The sequence below is a fragment of the Gymnoscopelus microlampas genome (assembly GCF_963454915.1).
Source record: "Gymnoscopelus microlampas genome assembly, chromosome: 20".
NCBI classification, from domain to species: domain Eukaryota; kingdom Metazoa; phylum Chordata; class Actinopteri; order Myctophiformes; family Myctophidae; genus Gymnoscopelus; species Gymnoscopelus microlampas.
The window spans coordinates 23,242,205-23,260,343 of NC_139957.1; the positions used below are offsets into that span (position 1 = coordinate 23,242,205).

At 42.8% G+C, this 18,139-nt stretch overlaps 1 protein-coding gene across 1 annotated transcript in view; it reads left to right on the top strand.

Moving 5' to 3' along the window:
- The window catches only part of atg9a (ATG9 autophagy related 9 homolog A), a gene marked incomplete at its 5' end in the record, with an annotated part of 16,985 nt that extends 316 nt beyond the window's left edge, over nt 1-16,669 (top strand). The window contains 15 exons of the mRNA XM_084044575.1: nt 73-218; nt 1,188-1,329; nt 2,212-2,352; nt 8,360-8,480; nt 8,870-9,045; nt 9,160-9,282; nt 10,003-10,190; nt 10,888-11,041; nt 11,463-11,642; nt 12,875-13,090; nt 13,264-13,496; nt 13,630-13,747; nt 13,969-14,239; nt 14,894-15,039; nt 15,162-16,669. Of these exons, the coding sequence (XP_083900701.1) occupies nt 73-218; nt 1,188-1,329; nt 2,212-2,352; nt 8,360-8,480; nt 8,870-9,045; nt 9,160-9,282; nt 10,003-10,190; nt 10,888-11,041; nt 11,463-11,642; nt 12,875-13,090; nt 13,264-13,496; nt 13,630-13,747; nt 13,969-14,239; nt 14,894-15,039; nt 15,162-15,170 (2,364 nt within the window). The 3' untranslated portion in view covers nt 15,171-16,669. The remainder of the gene's footprint in view (nt 1-72; nt 219-1,187; nt 1,330-2,211; nt 2,353-8,359; nt 8,481-8,869; nt 9,046-9,159; nt 9,283-10,002; nt 10,191-10,887; nt 11,042-11,462; nt 11,643-12,874; nt 13,091-13,263; nt 13,497-13,629; nt 13,748-13,968; nt 14,240-14,893; nt 15,040-15,161) is intronic.
- Between the last annotated feature and the right edge of the window lie 1,470 nt (nt 16,670-18,139).

The window sequence follows — 18,139 nt, forward strand, 5'->3', positions numbered from 1 at the left end:
GACAATTGAGCACTCTCTGAATGTCTGAATGTCTGTCTGTCTGTCTGTCTGTCTCTTTCTCCGTCCAGTCAGCTGCTTTTTGTGGTGGGTTTCACAGTGTTCTTGGCCAACTGTGTGGACTATGACATCCTCTTTGCCAACAAGTTTGTGAACCACACAGACTCCTCTAAAGTCACCTTGCCTGATGCCTTCCTCCCCGTTGACGTTTGCAGTGCCCGGTAAGTGTGAGATACACTCCAGAGACTTTCTCTAAAGGTACAACTTGCAGGGTACAAGGAGCTCTGATCATTTTTGAATGGCGGTTATGGATGGATGGAATCACACTCCAGTACCTGCTGTAATCAATCCTTGAATTGTTCTGCTGTCTAACATCTTTTCTGTTGGGTAGAAATCCCCATATTTCAAACTTTTATGTGTTGTGATGTTGTAGATTGGTCATTTTTGGTATTTTTTAAAAGAAAAAAGAAAATCAAATGAAAATGAAAGTGGGTAAGTCTGTCTGTGGGTTTTCTAAATATGTATCCAATGAAAAGTACTAACAAGAGCTTGAGACTGAATAATAACTACATTGTATCACTGGTTATTTTTTTCATTTCATGAAAAGTAACAGTTCTGGATATACAAGGTTTCCACCCGATAGCCACGACATCCAACTTAGATCTTTGAGTAAGCATTCATTTACAGTAGATTATTGCACAAGGGACTGTTACAGCACACCTCATCTGTCTCTGGTTTGCTACTCATGTGGCATTTCCCTTGCCCTTTGTGTGCCAACACAGAACTTGTAAGTGTGATATTTGACCTACTGGTGTGAAATATTTAGCTCGCAAAGGCCACAATATGAGACTGTCTGTGGTCCAAATCTCCTCCCGCTTTTAAAATGTCATATACTATTCTCTTTCTCCATTGGTAATATACTATTCTCTTTCTACATGGGTAATATACTATTCTCTTTCTCCATTGGTAATATACAATTCTCTTTCTCCATTGGTAATGACAAGAAAAACACTTTTCTGTCACACTGCCTACTATTTAAAAATCACAACTTGAAGGAAAACAAGTAAATGTAACCTACTTCATGTTGACCTAGAGAAATATCAGCAGCACTAAAGCAAAATAAGATGGCGTGTCTAATACCTTTCCCTGTGTGGATATGCTTTTAAAAGTCGTGAAATGTCTCTCCTCAGTATCCATGACAACGCGCTTGTGATCTTCGTGCTGGTGATCTCTGGCATGTTCTGGCTGCACCGACTGGTGAAGTTCATCTACAATGTCTGCTGCTACTGGGAAATCAGATCCTTCTACACCAATGCCCTCAAGATGACCATGGTGAGACCAGGATTGAATAATGCTATGTACAAGGATATCACTCACATAAAAAGATGTGTTAGGGCCATAATGCTAGGGACAATCTTCCTTAAAGGACGACTTCAGCCATTTTCAACCTATCTTCATTATAATTGGAGCTCACTAATGCTCATTATAATATGGTACCATTTTTGTCTACCCCGTCTGTGTCTCAGAGGAGGGCTGTGGGCAGTTCAGAAATCCGCATACCAGTGACATCATCGATGGGGAATCCAAACTGAATCCAAACTAATAGAAACTGCAGGCTTTCTATTCCATGCTATAATGGATGCCATTGTTCTCGCGTTAATAAAATAAATTAAAAAATAAGAGAAAAACCTGCGTAATGATGATGTCACTGGTAGGCAGGTTTCTGAAGTGTCTACAGCCCTCCTCGGAGACACAGACCGAGTACAAAGAACTTGCACCATATTATCAAGAGCATTAGTGAGGACCAATTACAGTATATGAAGATGGCTGAAGTCGCCCTTTAATATTATTACATTGAAAGTATAAGTAATAGAGTATTAGTAGTAGTAGTATTATGAGGGATATTTGTACATAACTTGTTATGGACATAAATGTAAGCATTTTTGATATTAACACAGGCCACCTAGGTACTAAATAATTCATGGTTAACATCATAACGGAGCAGAAAAAATGCTACTTGGACATTTAGATATGGTTCACCGCTGATCTGAAAATATATGGTCGAGATCATTGCACATTATGAGTTGGAGTTGAGTCTGGACTCCACTTGTGTGTTTTCCCTGATACCTGTTTGTTTATGTTTTCGTATCTGTAACAATAGTGTTTATTACTCAGTATGTTTGCCTCTAACCCTCACTGTGCTGCCATCTCCAGTCAGAGCTGCCCTACGCAACGTGGCAAGAAGTTCAAGCCAAAATCGTGGAGATCCAGAAGGAACACCAGATCTGCATTCATAAGAAGGAACTGTCGGAACTCGACATCTACCACCGTATCCTCCGCTTCAAGAACTACATGGTACAGTGCACGTCTGGGAATATGTGTGTCAGAGTGTATTGTCAGCAGACTGCATCTAGGTCTGTCACAATTATTACATAATCGCCTTATCGCAATTATTTGACATACCGGTAATCACAATTATTTTGCATAATCATAATAAGTTTCCATGTCAAAAAATGTTAATATATTTTCAAACATTTAAAAAGATAGTATAAATAGCAGATCTACAAGCTCGCAATGCGCCGCGATTTCGACATGTCGTGAGCTTGTAGATCAGCTATTTACACTATTGATGTTTTTTTTTGTCATTAAATATGTCAGTAATTTCTTTGTATATTTAGGTTATTTGTCATATCTGTCCTGTGCAACCTCAAATCCTAAAAGCCAAACAGAAATGTAATTTGTTCTCATATTCTCCAATGTTCAATGACAGAAACACAATTAAATAGTTAATCGAAATTAATTCAGTGACAATTAACACATCGGGTGCCGAACACGGTCTGAACCGTGTTTTCACAGAGTAGCGCTTTGGTGCCGCTCACGGTCTGAACCGTGTTTTTAGTCTTTTTGTTTTTTTCGTTTTTCTCCACACGGGCGGGGCTAGAGCAGCTCTGGGAGTACCCATTGTGATCCTGAGAAGGAAGGGCCAGATAGATCACCGGAAACAAAAACATGGCTCCCATCCGCTTCCTGTCTATTTCCTTCTTTAAAACGCCTATATCTCCGAATCTGTTTCCGGTGTGGAAAACCGGTCATGCGCGGTGCGCGATCCGTCCCCGTTGTAACTTGCGAGTGAAATGTTATCGATCCAGGATGTAGCCAGGGTCATCGCGCAACATGAATGGATGCTTTTTTTTACGTGGATTTGCTCGTTGCGGAGTCTAAAGCTTTAAACAGCAAAGCGCAGTCAATGGGGAGAATGCTGGCACCCACGGTAAGTTGTTATGAAAAAATGCTGGCACCCGATGTGTTAATAGTCAGGCAAAATTTCATAATTGTGACAGCCCTATCTGCATCTGACATTATGCTGTAACCTTAAGCACTGGCACGACCACCTGCTGTAAACGTGGCATGATGTCACCTAAACCAAGCATGTTCTGTTCCCACAACGTGTTGTATACAACCAGTATGTTAACAAAGTTAAACAGACAGCCAAACTCGTTTTTCACAAGCCAGGAAGCGAGCGCCTTGCTCCTTTTATTACAATCTTCAGAGTGACAGGTGAAAGTTACGTGTAAAACTGTGTTAAAGAGAAAACAAAAAAGACAAAGATATCTCTTAGCTTTCATGGAAAAATCACAGTATGAATTTAAGCTGGCAAATAAGTGCTAATATGAAATATAAACACAATAACATGACATGATATGCTGGTCATACATAAACATGTAAAGTTGCAATTAGCATCATCATTTTTAACCAATATGAATTAGTATCCATATACATTTGCATTTAAACAAATCAAAACTGTACATAGAATGTGAATTCTGTTCAAACTTACAACCATTGCTTTCGAGGGTGTGAAAAAGGTCAAGATACAAAAGACATGTTCAGCATGTGTTTGTCTGCTTGTTCTCCAATGGAGTCTACTAGTTATGGAGCTTCTTCTACCCATAATGCATTGCTGACATTTCAGAATAAGGGTTTGCCATTCTTAGCATATCAAAATAAAAGCATGTCATCCATTTACTACCAGCAAGCAATGTATACAGAGATTCTAACATTAACTAAAAACATGAACTCAAACTGAGGGCAGAACACTCCCCGTCTGGCATTACCAATGCCATTACAACTTCTTTTCTCAGTCCGTTTCTAGGAGGATGATGACATCGGAGATGGGCCGCAGGTAAGTCTTTGAGGTGCCCTGGGATGATTCATTCCTTGGTGCTTGACTTTGTTTCAGGAGCACAATGTCTCCGGGTTGCAGGTTGCAATGTGCCTTGTGCCACTTTGAGAAGATGATTGGGTTCTTTACATCTGGTTCAATGGAAGCATGTCTGAGACGTCCTCCGACCCTCAGTAGACCATCACTGATGTAGGGATCAAGGTTCAAGATTGAACTCGAACTAGAGACTTCTTTATTTGCTTGAAGAGCAGCATACTCCTCTGGATATGTTCCTCTTTGAACAGACTCAAGGATGAGTCTCTTTGCAGATGCGCATTCCCCTGGAGTGCGAGGTTTGCTCCGTTGATGCCATCCCTTACACTTGTGCTGTGATGCATCTGTAGAATGTGACTTGTGGGAACGTACCTGGTGAATCAGGAAGGAGACGGCTCTTAACAAGGATTCCCATGTGGAGAAACGCTGGAACCGTTCAGATGTGAGTCCCCTGGCTTCGACATGGGTAGCGAGAGCATTTAATTGTGGTTTGACTTCCACGTCTACTTCAGGGTCTATTAGTTCAAAGGGCTTGTGCACTTCAGGCTCTGGGGGCTTGTGAACAAAGTCAGGTCCCTTGAACCACATAGTATCCATGAGATGTGATGCAGGTACAGACCTGGTGGCCAGATCAGCTGGGTTTTTGTTTAGAGTGCGTTTTAAGGAACTAAGGTGGGACAATGCTTGCTCTCTGTCGTTTGGGAGCAGGGGACGAGGTGACCTGAATGGCAATGGAGCCACCCAATTGTTCAGTTCATCCTGATGAACCTCTTGCTCCATAATCTTTAAGAAGGTTTCATCTTTGAATGTCATGGCATACTTGTTGTCATGAGCTGTACATTGAAACATTGCATGCCCTAGCTTGTCTCCAGCTGGCATGGGCTTTGACGGGTGCTTGGGGAGGACATACTTGTGCTCCCCGCCGTAGCTTGGTTTCTCTTTAACACTGATGTTGTTAGGACAAGGAGTGAGGAGAGATGGACGTCCATTCTGCAGGACATGGGTTCTGAAGACATTTAGAGTCGGCTTGTGGGCATTGTCGATGCCCACCTCACCAACAATTACCCAGCCCAGGTCTAGGCGCTGAGCAAAGGGTGAATCATGGGGCCCATTGATTTGCTGTCTAACCTTGTGCACCCGTATCATGTCTCTCCCCAACAGGATCATCATCTGAGCGTCAGGATCTAACTTGGGGATGCATGGAGCAATGCGCTTTAAGTGGTCATGTGCAAGAGCCACGTCTGGTGTTGGTATGTCCGACTTATTTGTCATGATTTCATTGCACTCGATTAGAGGTGGGAGATCCAGGCATTCTCCTCCGTGTACTGCTTTGATTTGAAAGCCTGCAGCTTTCCTTCCAGTCATCTCTGTTGTGCCAGCACATGTCCTCATCAGATATGGTGACAGACTGCCTTCGATCCCAAATAGGTGAAAGAACTCAGAGCGGGCCAGCGAGCGGTTGCTCTGATCGTCAAGTATGGCGTATACCTTGACGGAGCGCTCTGGCTGGCCTTTAGGGAAGACCCGCACTAAGCACACCTTTGAACAGGACCGAGCGGGGGGGCCTTTACCACAGACCTTGGTGCACCGTGACGTCACCTCAAGTTGAGGGCCATCTTGTGGTTCTGCATCTGCTTCTGTTGTGGGCGATGCAGAATAAGGCTGAGGCTGGGAGGTGCTAGGATGCATAGCAGAGCAGTGTCTATCACTCTCGCATTCATTACATCTCAGCGTTGCCTGACAATCCTTAGCCAGGTGGTTTGGAGAGCAGCACTTAAAACAGCGCTTGTGTTCTTTCAGGATATTCGTCCGTTCTTGCAATGGTTTCATTCTGAAGGCTCTACATTTAGTCAGAGGATGTGTCAAATTGTGCACAGGGCAGTATCGAGCAGGATCACTGTCTGTCTTTTCACTCTCTGTTGCACTTGTGTGATCTGCGTCAGCAGTTGCAGAAACATCTGTCTTGTGCACGGATACAGCAGACTTGAATCCACTTTGGCTGCTGGTTGACAGGACAAAGCTTGGGTCATTTCTGGCTTTAGCCTGGCCGTAGACAAAGTCAACAAAGAATGAGAAGGGCGGAAAGATTACTCTTTGTTCTTCCTTGTAACGGGAACCGGTGAAGAGCCATTTTTCCTGTATACCTGGAGGTAACTTCTCTACTATCGGCTTTATCCCGCGAGGAGTATCAAGATAGTTGAGGCCGGGAAGATATCCTTCGTTTTTAGCTGCCAGCACCTCCATGAGCAGATCACTGAGTTCTCTCAGTTTGAGGTTGTCTCTAGCAGACAGACGGGGAAAATTATCCAGTCTTTTAAAGAGAGCATTTTCTACTATTTCAGGTGTAGCATAGCATTCTTGAAGTCTTTGCCAAGACTGATGGAGGGCAGCTTGGGGGTTGGTGACATATACAGAACGGAGCCTTTTAATATGCTCTGATGACTCTTTACCGAGCCACTTTACTAGGAGATCCAACTCCTCACTATAAGTGAGGCCTAAGCCCTGTGTTGCATTGAGGAATGAGGACTCCCATGCTCTATAGCTTTCTGGTGTATCCTCAAATTTTGAGAGACCAGTAGTCACTAACTCTCTACGTGCTAGGAATTTAGCGAAATCCATTTGTAGGGGGTCGCCTGCTGGTGAAGTACGCTCATCATACTGTCGCGGAGTATTCTGATCATATTGTCGGGGAGTAGGCCGATCATATTGTCGGGGGGTAGGCTGATCATATTGTCGGGGGGTAGGCTGATCATATTGTCGGGGGGTAGGCTGCTCATATTGTCTGTGCGGGCTAGCTGATGGCCTTGGGGTAAATTTGTCATCATCAATTGCCTGTGCGCGCTCGTAAAGTGAGGGTTTGTAAGCGGGTGTGGGGATTTTCTTTGTGTCCCCGGGTGAAATCTGTAGTGTGGGATTTTTATCATGATGATGTAAGATTTCCTTGTGCAGTGGCAAAGCAGAATCTTGAGTATAGAGCTGTGTTTGACGTTTCACATACTCCTCGGTTCTCTGTTTGACCACTTGCGGTGGGACAGTGCTTCTTGCACTTTGCACATCTTCACCCACCACACCTGCCGCTGCTTCTAAGACCTCAGCTTTTACTTGAGCAGCTGCTGCGTCCCCTTCAACCTCCAAAACCTCAAAGTCTGCATCTAGTGTAGCCTTTTGTAGATCTAGCTTAGCTTTTTGCTTTTTTATTTCCTGCTGTTGTTTAACATAGGCAATCTTGGTATGCGCTGCTTCAGCTGAGGCTCTGGCTATGGCAGCTGCCTCAATGACAGAGGACTTAGAAGAGGAAGAGCGTTTAGAGGAGGCCGCTTTTGATCTTGTCTTGACTGAAGTGAATGAGCTCTTGCTATCATCTGATTCAGCCTTCTCATCTTTAGCACTGGTTTTAGGTTCAGGGTCCATGGTTGTGTCCTTGTATTTTCTTTACACCCACTGATTGTCTGGTTTTTTACTGTTCTGTTCCCACAACGTGTTGTATACAACCAGTATGTTAACAAAGTTAAACAGACAGCCAAACTCGTTTTTCACAAGCCAGGAAGCGAGCGCCTTGCTCCTTTTATTACAATCTTCAGAGTGACAGGTGAAAGTTACGTGTAAAACTGTGTTAAAGAGAAAACAAAAAAGACAAAGATATCTCTTAGCTTTCATGGAAAAATCACAGTATGAATTTAAGCTGGCAAATAAGTGCTAATATGAAATATAAACACAATAACATGACATGATATGCTGGTCATACATAAACATGTAAAGTTGCAATTAGCATCATCATTTTTAACCAATATGAATTAGTATCCATATACATTTGCATTTAAACAAATCAAAACTGTACATAGAATGTGAATTCTGTTCAAACTTACAACCATTGCTTTCGAGGGTGTGAAAAAGGTCAAGATACAAAAGACATGTTCAGCATGTGTTTGTCTGCTTGTTCTCCAATGGAGTCTACTAGTTATGGAGCTTCTTCTACCCATAATGCATTGCTGACATTTCAGAATAAGGGTTTGCCATTCTTAGCATATCAAAATAAAAGCATGTCATCCATTTACTACCAGCAAGCAATGTATACAGAGATTCTAACATTAACTAAAAACATGAACTCAAACTGAGGGCAGAACAAAGCATGTCTTCTTGTCTCTTCAGGTTGCCATGGTGAATAAGTCTCTCCTTCCTGTGCGTTTCCGACCTCCCTTACTTGGAGAGATTGTGTTCTACACACGTGGTCTCAAGTACAACTTTGAGCTCATCTTCTTTTGGGGCCCAGGTGTGTGTATGTGTGTATGCGCATGTGCGTGCTATAATGGCTTTGTTTATGTATGTGTTTGTGCACACACAGCAAATTCTCTCTAGCTGTGTCTCAGTTCCACTATACAATAAAATGCATACTACAATTTTGTACTAACCGTTCATTAACGGTTCTTTTTATGTGCATTTTTCAATATATTGCATTTTGTTGTTCCAGTGTGAACTCACTCATTTGTATATAGAATGGAATTGGGACACAGGTTTTTTTTTAACAGTTGCTTAAGTTAGAGTCAGTTGTTAAATGAGCAGTTGCATATAGTAGTTCTGTGTTTGTTTAATTCAAGGCCCTGTATTACAAATAATGTGTCATTTTACCTCTTTTCTCCCGTTCCCTCTGTCCAACTCCAGGCTCTCTGTTTGAGAATGAATGGAGTCTGAAGCAAGAGTACAAGAGAGGAGGCAACAGGCTGGAGCTGGCAGACAAACTGGCATCTCGTATATTGTGGATTGGCATTGCCAATCTTTTGCTTTGTCCAGTCATTCTGGTGTGGCAGGTTCTCTACGCCTTCTTTAGCTACACTGAGGTACCCAGTCTGTCTTGTAGAAAATACAAATATCAAGTTAGATTTCATGTCTGAATAATGTTACTGTAGTAGAGTTACTGAAACGTGTGTGGGTGCGTGTGTGCACGTGTGCAGGTGATCAAGCGGGAGCCTGGTTCTCTGGGAGCCAGGTGCTGGTCTCTCTATGGTCGATGTTACCTGCGTCACTTCAATGAGCTGGACCATGAGCTTATGTCACGTCTCAGCAAGGGGTACAAGGTATCCTGTGCTCCATTTCTCGTCTAAATATGCTGACTACATACAGTGTTTTACTTAACAGTGCCACCAACCACATTTCTAGGACTGTCCTCATTTAAATAAATGATTTTCTTCATCGATTAAGGAATTTGTCGGACTAATCAATTAGTTGATTTAATCAACATATTTAAAATTGTGTTATCTTGCAGATACCAGGCTTTTCTGGTTGGTGATGCTGAACTGAACATTCTAATGTTGTATTTCACAATGGCTGCTGGCTTTTGAAAGTTATAGACTGTCATAATCAAACATAGCATTGTGTCTCAATTTTACGAGAAATGCATGGAAAAAAAGCTAATCAACTCAGACCAAACAAACCAATTAAGTATATTTCATGCCGTATGTATGACATTTACCGTATTCAACTACTAGTATGATGCTAGTAGTTGAATGTTTTAGGCTTACGTTTTCTTGCTCCTTTAAATATTAAGCGTGCACCATTGCATGTTCACGAAAGCGCAACCTTATTAAAATTCCGTTTCAACGATAACCTCAGCACCTGAAATCACTGGAAACTGTGAAACACAACATGCTCTCCTGCTCCTACCACTCAGCTATTATGATTTATGCTCTTACAAGTGCTGCACATGAATTGTTAATATATAAACTAAACTTCCATTTCCTTGTTTTCTATGTTCCTTTTGTTTGTCCCCCCCCCCCCTTTTTTTTTACTCTCTTTAGGCTTCATCCAAGTATATGAACTGTTTCCTGTCCCCGCTGCTGACTGTGGTGGCTAAGAATGTAGCATTCTTTGCTGGCTCTCTCCTGGCTGTTCTTATCGCCCTGACTATCTATGATGAGGACGTTCTTGCAGTGGAGCATGTCCTCTCATCCATCACACTGCTTGGAGTGTGTGTCACTGTCTGCAGGTAGAAGTCGCCGACAGTCAGTACGCCTGACAGCATGGTCGATTCTGTCACTGTCATCGGCTTTAGTATACATTTGTACATTCCAGACTTCCTCTCAGTGGCGTACCCACCATAGAGGCAGGGCAGGCGGCCGCCTGCCCAACTAAAATCTAGCCTCCCCTAGAAAATAAAGTAAAAGACTGAAAAACAGGCAGTGAAAAAAATCCAAAGAGAATAGTGGCCGTCGGACCTCGTCCATTCACGCGGGCAGGCAGCTAATCACTACCGTATCCAAACAGCAGAGCGACGTCGCCTATACTATAGTGATGCAAATGTTTGCCTTTATCTTCATGGGGTGCCAGGAGTGGGGGTTTCTGGGCCATCACCTGTACTCACTTAGCATAAAAGGGGCTCTGAGTATGAGAGCAGCTTGAACCATTACACTACAACATGAAGAGACCACTGCTGCATAATTGATTGATTGATTGATTATGCTTGCATATTGTTTGTATTAACGTTTTTCAGTTTTGTAGTCAGTGTCGCGTTGTTAACTTGTTTCCCCCGACGGGGGGGGGGGGGGGGGGGGGGGGGGTAGGTAGAGAAAAAAATCTCGCCTGCCCTAAATGTAATTTCTGGGAACGCCACTGCTTCCTCTCTACATTTCCTGTCCATTAACTCAAAGCCTGTCACTCTCTCCGATCTCTCTCTTTTTCCACAGGTCATTCATTCCTGACAAGCACATGGTGTTTTGTCCTGAGCAGCTGTTGAGGGTGATCCTTGCTCATATTCATTACATGCCAGACCACTGGCAGGGAAATGCACACAGATATGAGACCCGTGACCAGTTCTCTCAGCTCTTTCAGTACAAGGCTGTGAGTACTGTAGTGCTCATAAAAGAAAATAGAGTCCACACACTTGTGAAAGATAAGCTCCATTGTTTTATAGTGTTCAACATTTCGATCAAGAGAAATGTTCTTCAGGAACTTGAAAATTCCTGATGAAGTAAGATCTCTTGATGTAAACCGTTGCTTGTCCTGCACCTGGGCACCTGGATGTGTGCGCACTATCCTTTTTATGCAGTACTGTAGTGCTGCCTTTTTGAGTTGCAAGAAAAGAAAACAATTTGAGAAGTAGATGGAGTAGAGGCAATTTTCATAATAGATTTTGACTAATGAAAGTGAGTGTGAGTGGTTTCAAAGTTATACCGCTTATAACTGCTGAGTGGTAGTTTCTGTAATGACTCATCTGAAAAGGATCATAACGTCTCTTTTCTCCTCTCTGCATGTATCCCAGGTTTTTATCCTGGAGGAGCTGATCAGTCCAGTAGTGACTCCCTTCATCCTGATCTTCTCCCTGAGGAGGAAGTCTCTGGAGATCATTGACTTCTTTAGGAACTTCACTGTGGAGGTGATCGGGGTGGGAGACACCTGCTCCTTTGCCCAGATGGATATTAGGCAGCATGGACACCCTGCGGTGAGACACGCACACGCACGCACGCACGCACGCACGCACGCACGCACGCACGCACGCACGCACGCACGCACGCACACACACGCACACACACACCTTATATAGTTAAGTTTGGGAATAACTTTCCTTCAATTTAAGCAATATAAGGTTCTCCTTATGCTGCCTTCACACTTCACTGGTGATGGCTTAAAAGGCAATCAAGGGCATAGCACTCCTTACCTTCAGGACATAATCCAAAACCTGTCTGTGTAATTGTGCAGAGCATTGCTGAAAACGAGCCTGTATGCTCAGCATACCTACCCTTGTTAACTCTTGTTAACTCTTTCACTGCCAATAGTAATAGTGTAATAGTGAACCACTGCTTACAGCAAAAACAGCGATTTTACTGTACCTTTGAAAAATCGTCTCATTACACGCACAGAGTTGTCGTAGTATAGGGAAAAAAGAAGTCCGGTCGAGATCCTCCATTCTAGATCTATGGCCATTTCAATGACGCTTGTTTTGCCGTAAAGCGAGCGGAGCAGAGATATGGCCATTTCACTGCAGGAAACAAACAGGAAGTAAATTAGCTTTCATTTTTTTAAATGACGTTATTTCCAGGTCGTCATCAGGCAGCGAAAGCATCATCCATAGGATAGGTAACAGCGGCATCTAGTGGAAAACCACCGAAAATAAAAATGTATCCAAACTTGTCATTGGCAGGGAAAGCGTTAACGTGCCCATGGCAGGCAAAGAGTTCAATTAAAAAATATTACAAAAACGTACCCCTTACCGCTCACTTACACCAGCCAACACAGTAAGCCTGTCTGTCCCTTCCTTAAAACACCCTGGCCAACAACTAAGCACCCCAGACTCTTCTCCCTAGATGCTAAATATCTAGATATAAATAAGAAGCCTGGCCAAAAGAGGTTTAAAACCTATTGTATTTCTAGTATTCAGGTTGTGTGAAGGTCTGGTAGAGCAACCACACATATTGCAATAGCAGCAGAATGTACAATACAAGACCTCAGAAAATACACTATTTCTATATGTACTGTACATCATACGTCGTGCAAGTGGTGGGAAATATACTGAGGTATTCCAAAATACTGTAAATTACATGGAAAACTGCCTTGTGCAAAGACGAGGAACACCGTTAAATACACCAGTTACATCAGTGCAACACGGTTAAAAGAGATTGCATTGTATATACAGTATAATGTACATTGACTGTCTTACCTCCTCTCCCTCTCTAGTGGATGTCAGAAGGGAAGACGGAGGCGTCCATCTACCAGCAGGCAGAGGATGGGAAGACAGAGCTGTCTCTAATGCACTTTGCCATTACCAACCCCCAGTGGCAGCCTCCCCATGAGACCAATCACTTCATTAGTCAGCTTAAAGAACGGGTCCAAAGAGAAGCAACCGGGGCCCCTACAGACACACACACATTCACCTCACTGTCCCAGTCTGAGGTATGGACAGTCTAGTTTCCCCCCCAAAAAAGTTAATTATATTGTTGGACATCTTTAGAGGAGTAAAAGATGTTTGATGTATGCTTCTCTCTCTCTCTCTCTCTCTCTCTCTCTCTCTCTCTCTCTCTCTCTCTCTCTCTCTGTGTCTCTCTCTCTCCCTCTGTCCCCCATAGCCAAGGAGTCTCGTTGCTAACCTCTTGGCAGGCCCGCCCACATTAGCATCTGTTCATTTTGGCCGGGACGGATCTTTGACCAATCACGCTGCAGTCGGTGTTGGCGAGGGGGCATCGGCCTTGCGCTCCCTTTCACCAGTCAGCAGCAGTCTTCACCTGAGAGGCAGCTTTAGTGCTTCTCATAGGGGCATTGGCCACGCCTCAGTCACAAGCAGGCCAATGGCAGGCTCTGGGTAAGATTGCATTTCTTCAACCGGCATCCAGCAAGAAAGTTATTGAGATTTTTTTATTGTAAAATCGGGCTGTACTCTCCCTTTTCATTTTATCCATTGACTTCATTCCTCCCCTACCAATCCACTCTTTCAGGACTGATGCACATACGATCAGCTCAGGCAGCAGTGCATGGGAGGGACAGCTGACCAGTTTGGTTCTATCAGAGTATGCCTCCACTGAGATGAGCATCCATGCTCTCTACATACATGAGGTGTGTGTGTGTGTGTGTGTGTGTGTGTGTGTGTGTGTGTGTGTGTGTGTGTGTGTGTGTGTGTGTGTGTGTGTGTGTGTGTGTGTGTGTGTGTGTGTGTGTGTGTGTGTGTGTGTGTGTGTGTGTGTGTGTGTGTGTGTGTGTGTGTGTGTTGCAGAGAATGGGAAAGAAAGCGTGTGACAAAAATGATTCTGACAATACCCCTGTCCATGCCGCTGTAGCTCCACAAACAGCAGTCCCGTGGTGAGCTGTCTCGTCACACATGGCACAGACAGGATAGCGACGACAGTGGTGACAGCGTCCCAGACGAGGTCAGAAGTGAGCCCCACCCTCACTCTAGGCACTTCCCCCGGTCACACACCTTCCCCACCGCGGTCCCCAGTCCCAGTGCCATTCCCAACTCAGCCTCAGCCATCTGCAGTGCCAACACAGGCCAGGAGGGGGTGCCGCTACAGAGCAGCAGCCAGCGTGGCTACAGAGGAACCACCACAGGTAGCTATATGGTTATAGTTATCAATTTAGACTCTGGACTACGTGTGGATTTTAGGATTTGTAGGTTGTCAAGGTCATAATGATATCTAGTATTCTGTTTCTGTGCTATAATTCAGTGGTTCTGAACATTTTTGGAAGAATTTCAAAAAATAGCAGATGTACAAGCTCACATCGTGGCACAAAGTGATGCGCTGTGAGCTTGTAGATCTGCTATTTTTGAATAGCCATTAGCCAACATATAAATGGATAAAGTGTTAAAAATGATTGATGCTATATTAACTACTTTTGCTGAGGACCCCCTGGAACCCACTTCATGCTCAACTCTAGGACAATCTGGAGAAGTTCATGAATATACTGGGTGCAGATTCAGATAATACATTTAAAGAAGATACAATCCGCACTCGACCCCTTGGAACCCCCCCCAACGACCCCACTCTGTGAACCGCTGCTATCATTTCATTGCAACTACCTGACAATGATTTGTTAGAAAAATGTTGATAGAAAGTGCATACAGCCAAGATAAGGAAAGGCTGTCATTGATGAGATTACAAAAAATAAAACATTTCATGATGCTATAGTATTCAGAGTGCTAATGGTTTAAAAACAATAACGGCAATTGTCCCATTAATGCTTCTGCGTCTCTTTGTCTTACAGATTCTGTAGGTTCAGGTGGCAGGGTGGTGAGGTCTGCACATGTTCCCATGGGAGGGTGGGCAGAGGATGGCCAGGTAGCCCCACGGCACCATGATGCCGTACCAGAGGAGGGCTCTGAGGATGAGATGCCACCTCATATACAAAAGGTAAGAGTGTGTGTGTGTGTGTGTGTGTGTGTGTGTGTGTGTGTGTGTCAACTGCAGCCAATGTGTGTGTCAACTGCAGCCAATACTGTAGACATTTTATTTTTGCCTTTCTTTCTTTGCAGGTGACGTAAATGAGGATTACTCCGCCATCCCTCCAGCTGCTCACAGATAACCCATCACATACCTTCTTCCTCGAAAGACATGCTCCACTGGCTGACCTCTAACATTTAAACTCAACTAACTGACCCCCAGATTAACCTTGCCCTGACGCGGCTGAAGATGGACACGTGCAAGACTGGGAATGCCATGTTATTTACAAACACTTCTTGATCCTGTGAAATCCTTCTGATGCGACACCCTCAGATGGATATCATTGTTGGCCAATCAAGAGACTACCTGCTGTTGACTTCTGTGATATTATATCGTACTAAACAAGGAAAGCAGGGGTGACTCTCTAAACCTATGTATCAGAATAGTACCTACAGGATTAAGTTACTTCCAAATAGCCACCAGTTACATTGCACTGCACCACTCTATTTTGTGAATTGAAAAAATGTCCAATGGAAGAGCATGTGTCACTCTGTGATGGAGACAAAAATGTAAGACACTTGTCACTGCTGGGGTCATCCTTGACATTCCTTAAGTTATTGCAACCAGCACATGGAACGTGTTGGATAACAGTGAGTTTGCTCTTGCAGTACACTCACAACCGCAATTATATATATATTTCTGCTACCTCTCTTTGTTCACCAACAAGGAAACCGGGGAAAGTCGATTTCTGCTGTTTGACAACAAGCTAGAACCTCCTCTGTTATTGACAGGTGTCTCCAAATTGTGTTTGGAAGTCTGCAGCTGATACACTGACTTTAATTGTGTATATCTGATCCTGTATGGTGTAGAGGCTGTTTATCTTACTCTCTCTCCCCCCCTCTGTAAATGATTTTTAAGCGTCCAATAGCATAAGATGAAGCTGACCATTTTTAATCATAAGATGTAATGTTACCCCTTATTTTACTGCTTCAGGATTTTTTCTCTCTGATTCTTTCTTGTATGTATTGCACAATGTGCTAAAGTTTATACGTTGTTGTGTGTCAGTGCCAAAAATAGGTGATCAACAACTCAGACTTATCGTGTCGCAAGACTGTAGAACAACTATTTTCACGTGTGGTGTGACACTGACGAGCAACTAAATATAAATCAGGCTTAATTGAAAGGGAACAGAATGGAGAGAGAACTCCTCCCAAAGTCCTGCTCTGTTTGCACTGGTCAAGAAATAAGCCTCCTGTTAAAAGAGTCAGTGTGATTCTAAAAACATTAGCCAGGTTTACTGCACACAGTCACACATGCACTGTGTAAAATATATTCATTGGGGTATTTCATCGCAATCATAATCAGAAATGTAATATCAGAGTAATAACATTTTAAAGACAACTTTGTGTGGTGTGTATGTACAGTAACTAGATATACTGTATGTATGCAAGCACATGTCGAGAGTCATTTGAGTTTTTGCTGTTAATAATTTATTCTTAATTATCATCAGACATTAACATTTTCTTCAAGCATGCGGTGCTGTTTTAACATGTAATATTGATCTCAGTGCCATAATAAAGAGCCCAGAAGCACAAGTGCATGACCATCTACCCTACAGTTTGCTGAAACCAGTCATGGCCATACTTGCAGACACAGCTCTGAATCACAACTTTGCATGTCTTTCTGTTCCACTGCTCTTAAATTTCTTCTTACAATTTAGATAATGCACTTTACTTTTTATGCAGAGGGTGAACTCAATCTTTTTGTTTGTTCAATTTTTTTGTCATCTGAGTGTGACAAAAGGATTCTTCTCAGGAGAAGGAAGCACAGTCTAAAGCTATGAACATGGAAGCATTGATTCAGTGAGGTATCTTGATTACATGATTTGTTTTTGCTTCTTTTGTTTTGTTTTAGTTTTATATACCCTGTAAAATACTATTTGTACAGTTGTAAATTCATCAATAAAAGTATGTCAATTATAAATATCTAGCTGGAAAAACAGGCCACTTGTACAACAAGTAGAGGGATATTGAGTGGAAAGAATAGAATGGGCAATGGTCTTTCATCAAATTCTAACATTTACACTATAGCACTAATAGCAGTCAGTGGTATACGCGTTATTTCACCTAACATGTTCAAAATGATTAATTGACAGAAAAGAGAGAAATGCAACTTTTACGGGAAAGTCCAAAATGCATGTATGTATTGCAGTGCCTGCATTTTCCCCAAAAAGCAGTAGGCTAGGCTGTCACGCACGAGTTGAGTAAAGATAGAACGAGATTCACGGATTTCACGACCTGTGGTGCTGGGGACTTCAAAAAAAATGCCTGTCCATCAGCTGGCTTGTTGAACACTATCAATGAATCAAGCTTCAGACAGCACTTCAATACACCCTCATATGGTGCTGCAAAAATGCTATGCTATATATCTTATTAATAAGTGCTCATATGGGGAAATGAAACTTGAAAATGATAGTTTCGTCGTGACAGTCATAATGGCGCAGAAAAATGCAATTCTGATATAATTTATTCATTGTAGGTCACGAAAGTTCAAGCGTTAACAGATTTTAATGCACAAAGGTGAAAACGATGGTTGTGTTTTGAACACAGCCACTAGATGGCAAACTTTCCATGCTTATTCCTGTAATTTGAAACCACTTTAACAACTCAACATTTTTAAAGCATTCCCCTGCAGTGCTCTTCAGAGCCCGGATAGCTCAGTCGGTAGAGCATCAGACTTTTAATCTGAGGGTCCAGGGTTCAAGTCCCTGTTCGGGCGGCGCTACTTTTCGCTAAATGTCATTAAAACCTGTTGAATTTGTCTCATGAATTAATTACAAAGCTGGTTGGCAAACGAAATTGCAGGAAATAACACTTGTGCACCAACATGTAGGATAGTAAACGTCTTTAAAAGGTAAGAACACTTTGGTAGAGGTTTGGGTTGTGTAGTGAGTAGGCCTAGTGACCTTGACATGATGTAGCTCAAAGGTGGAAAAGAAATAAAATAATTGCTCCATTGGTTAGAAATTGATCATTAAAAATATGCTCCTCAATGACATTGCATGGTGAAA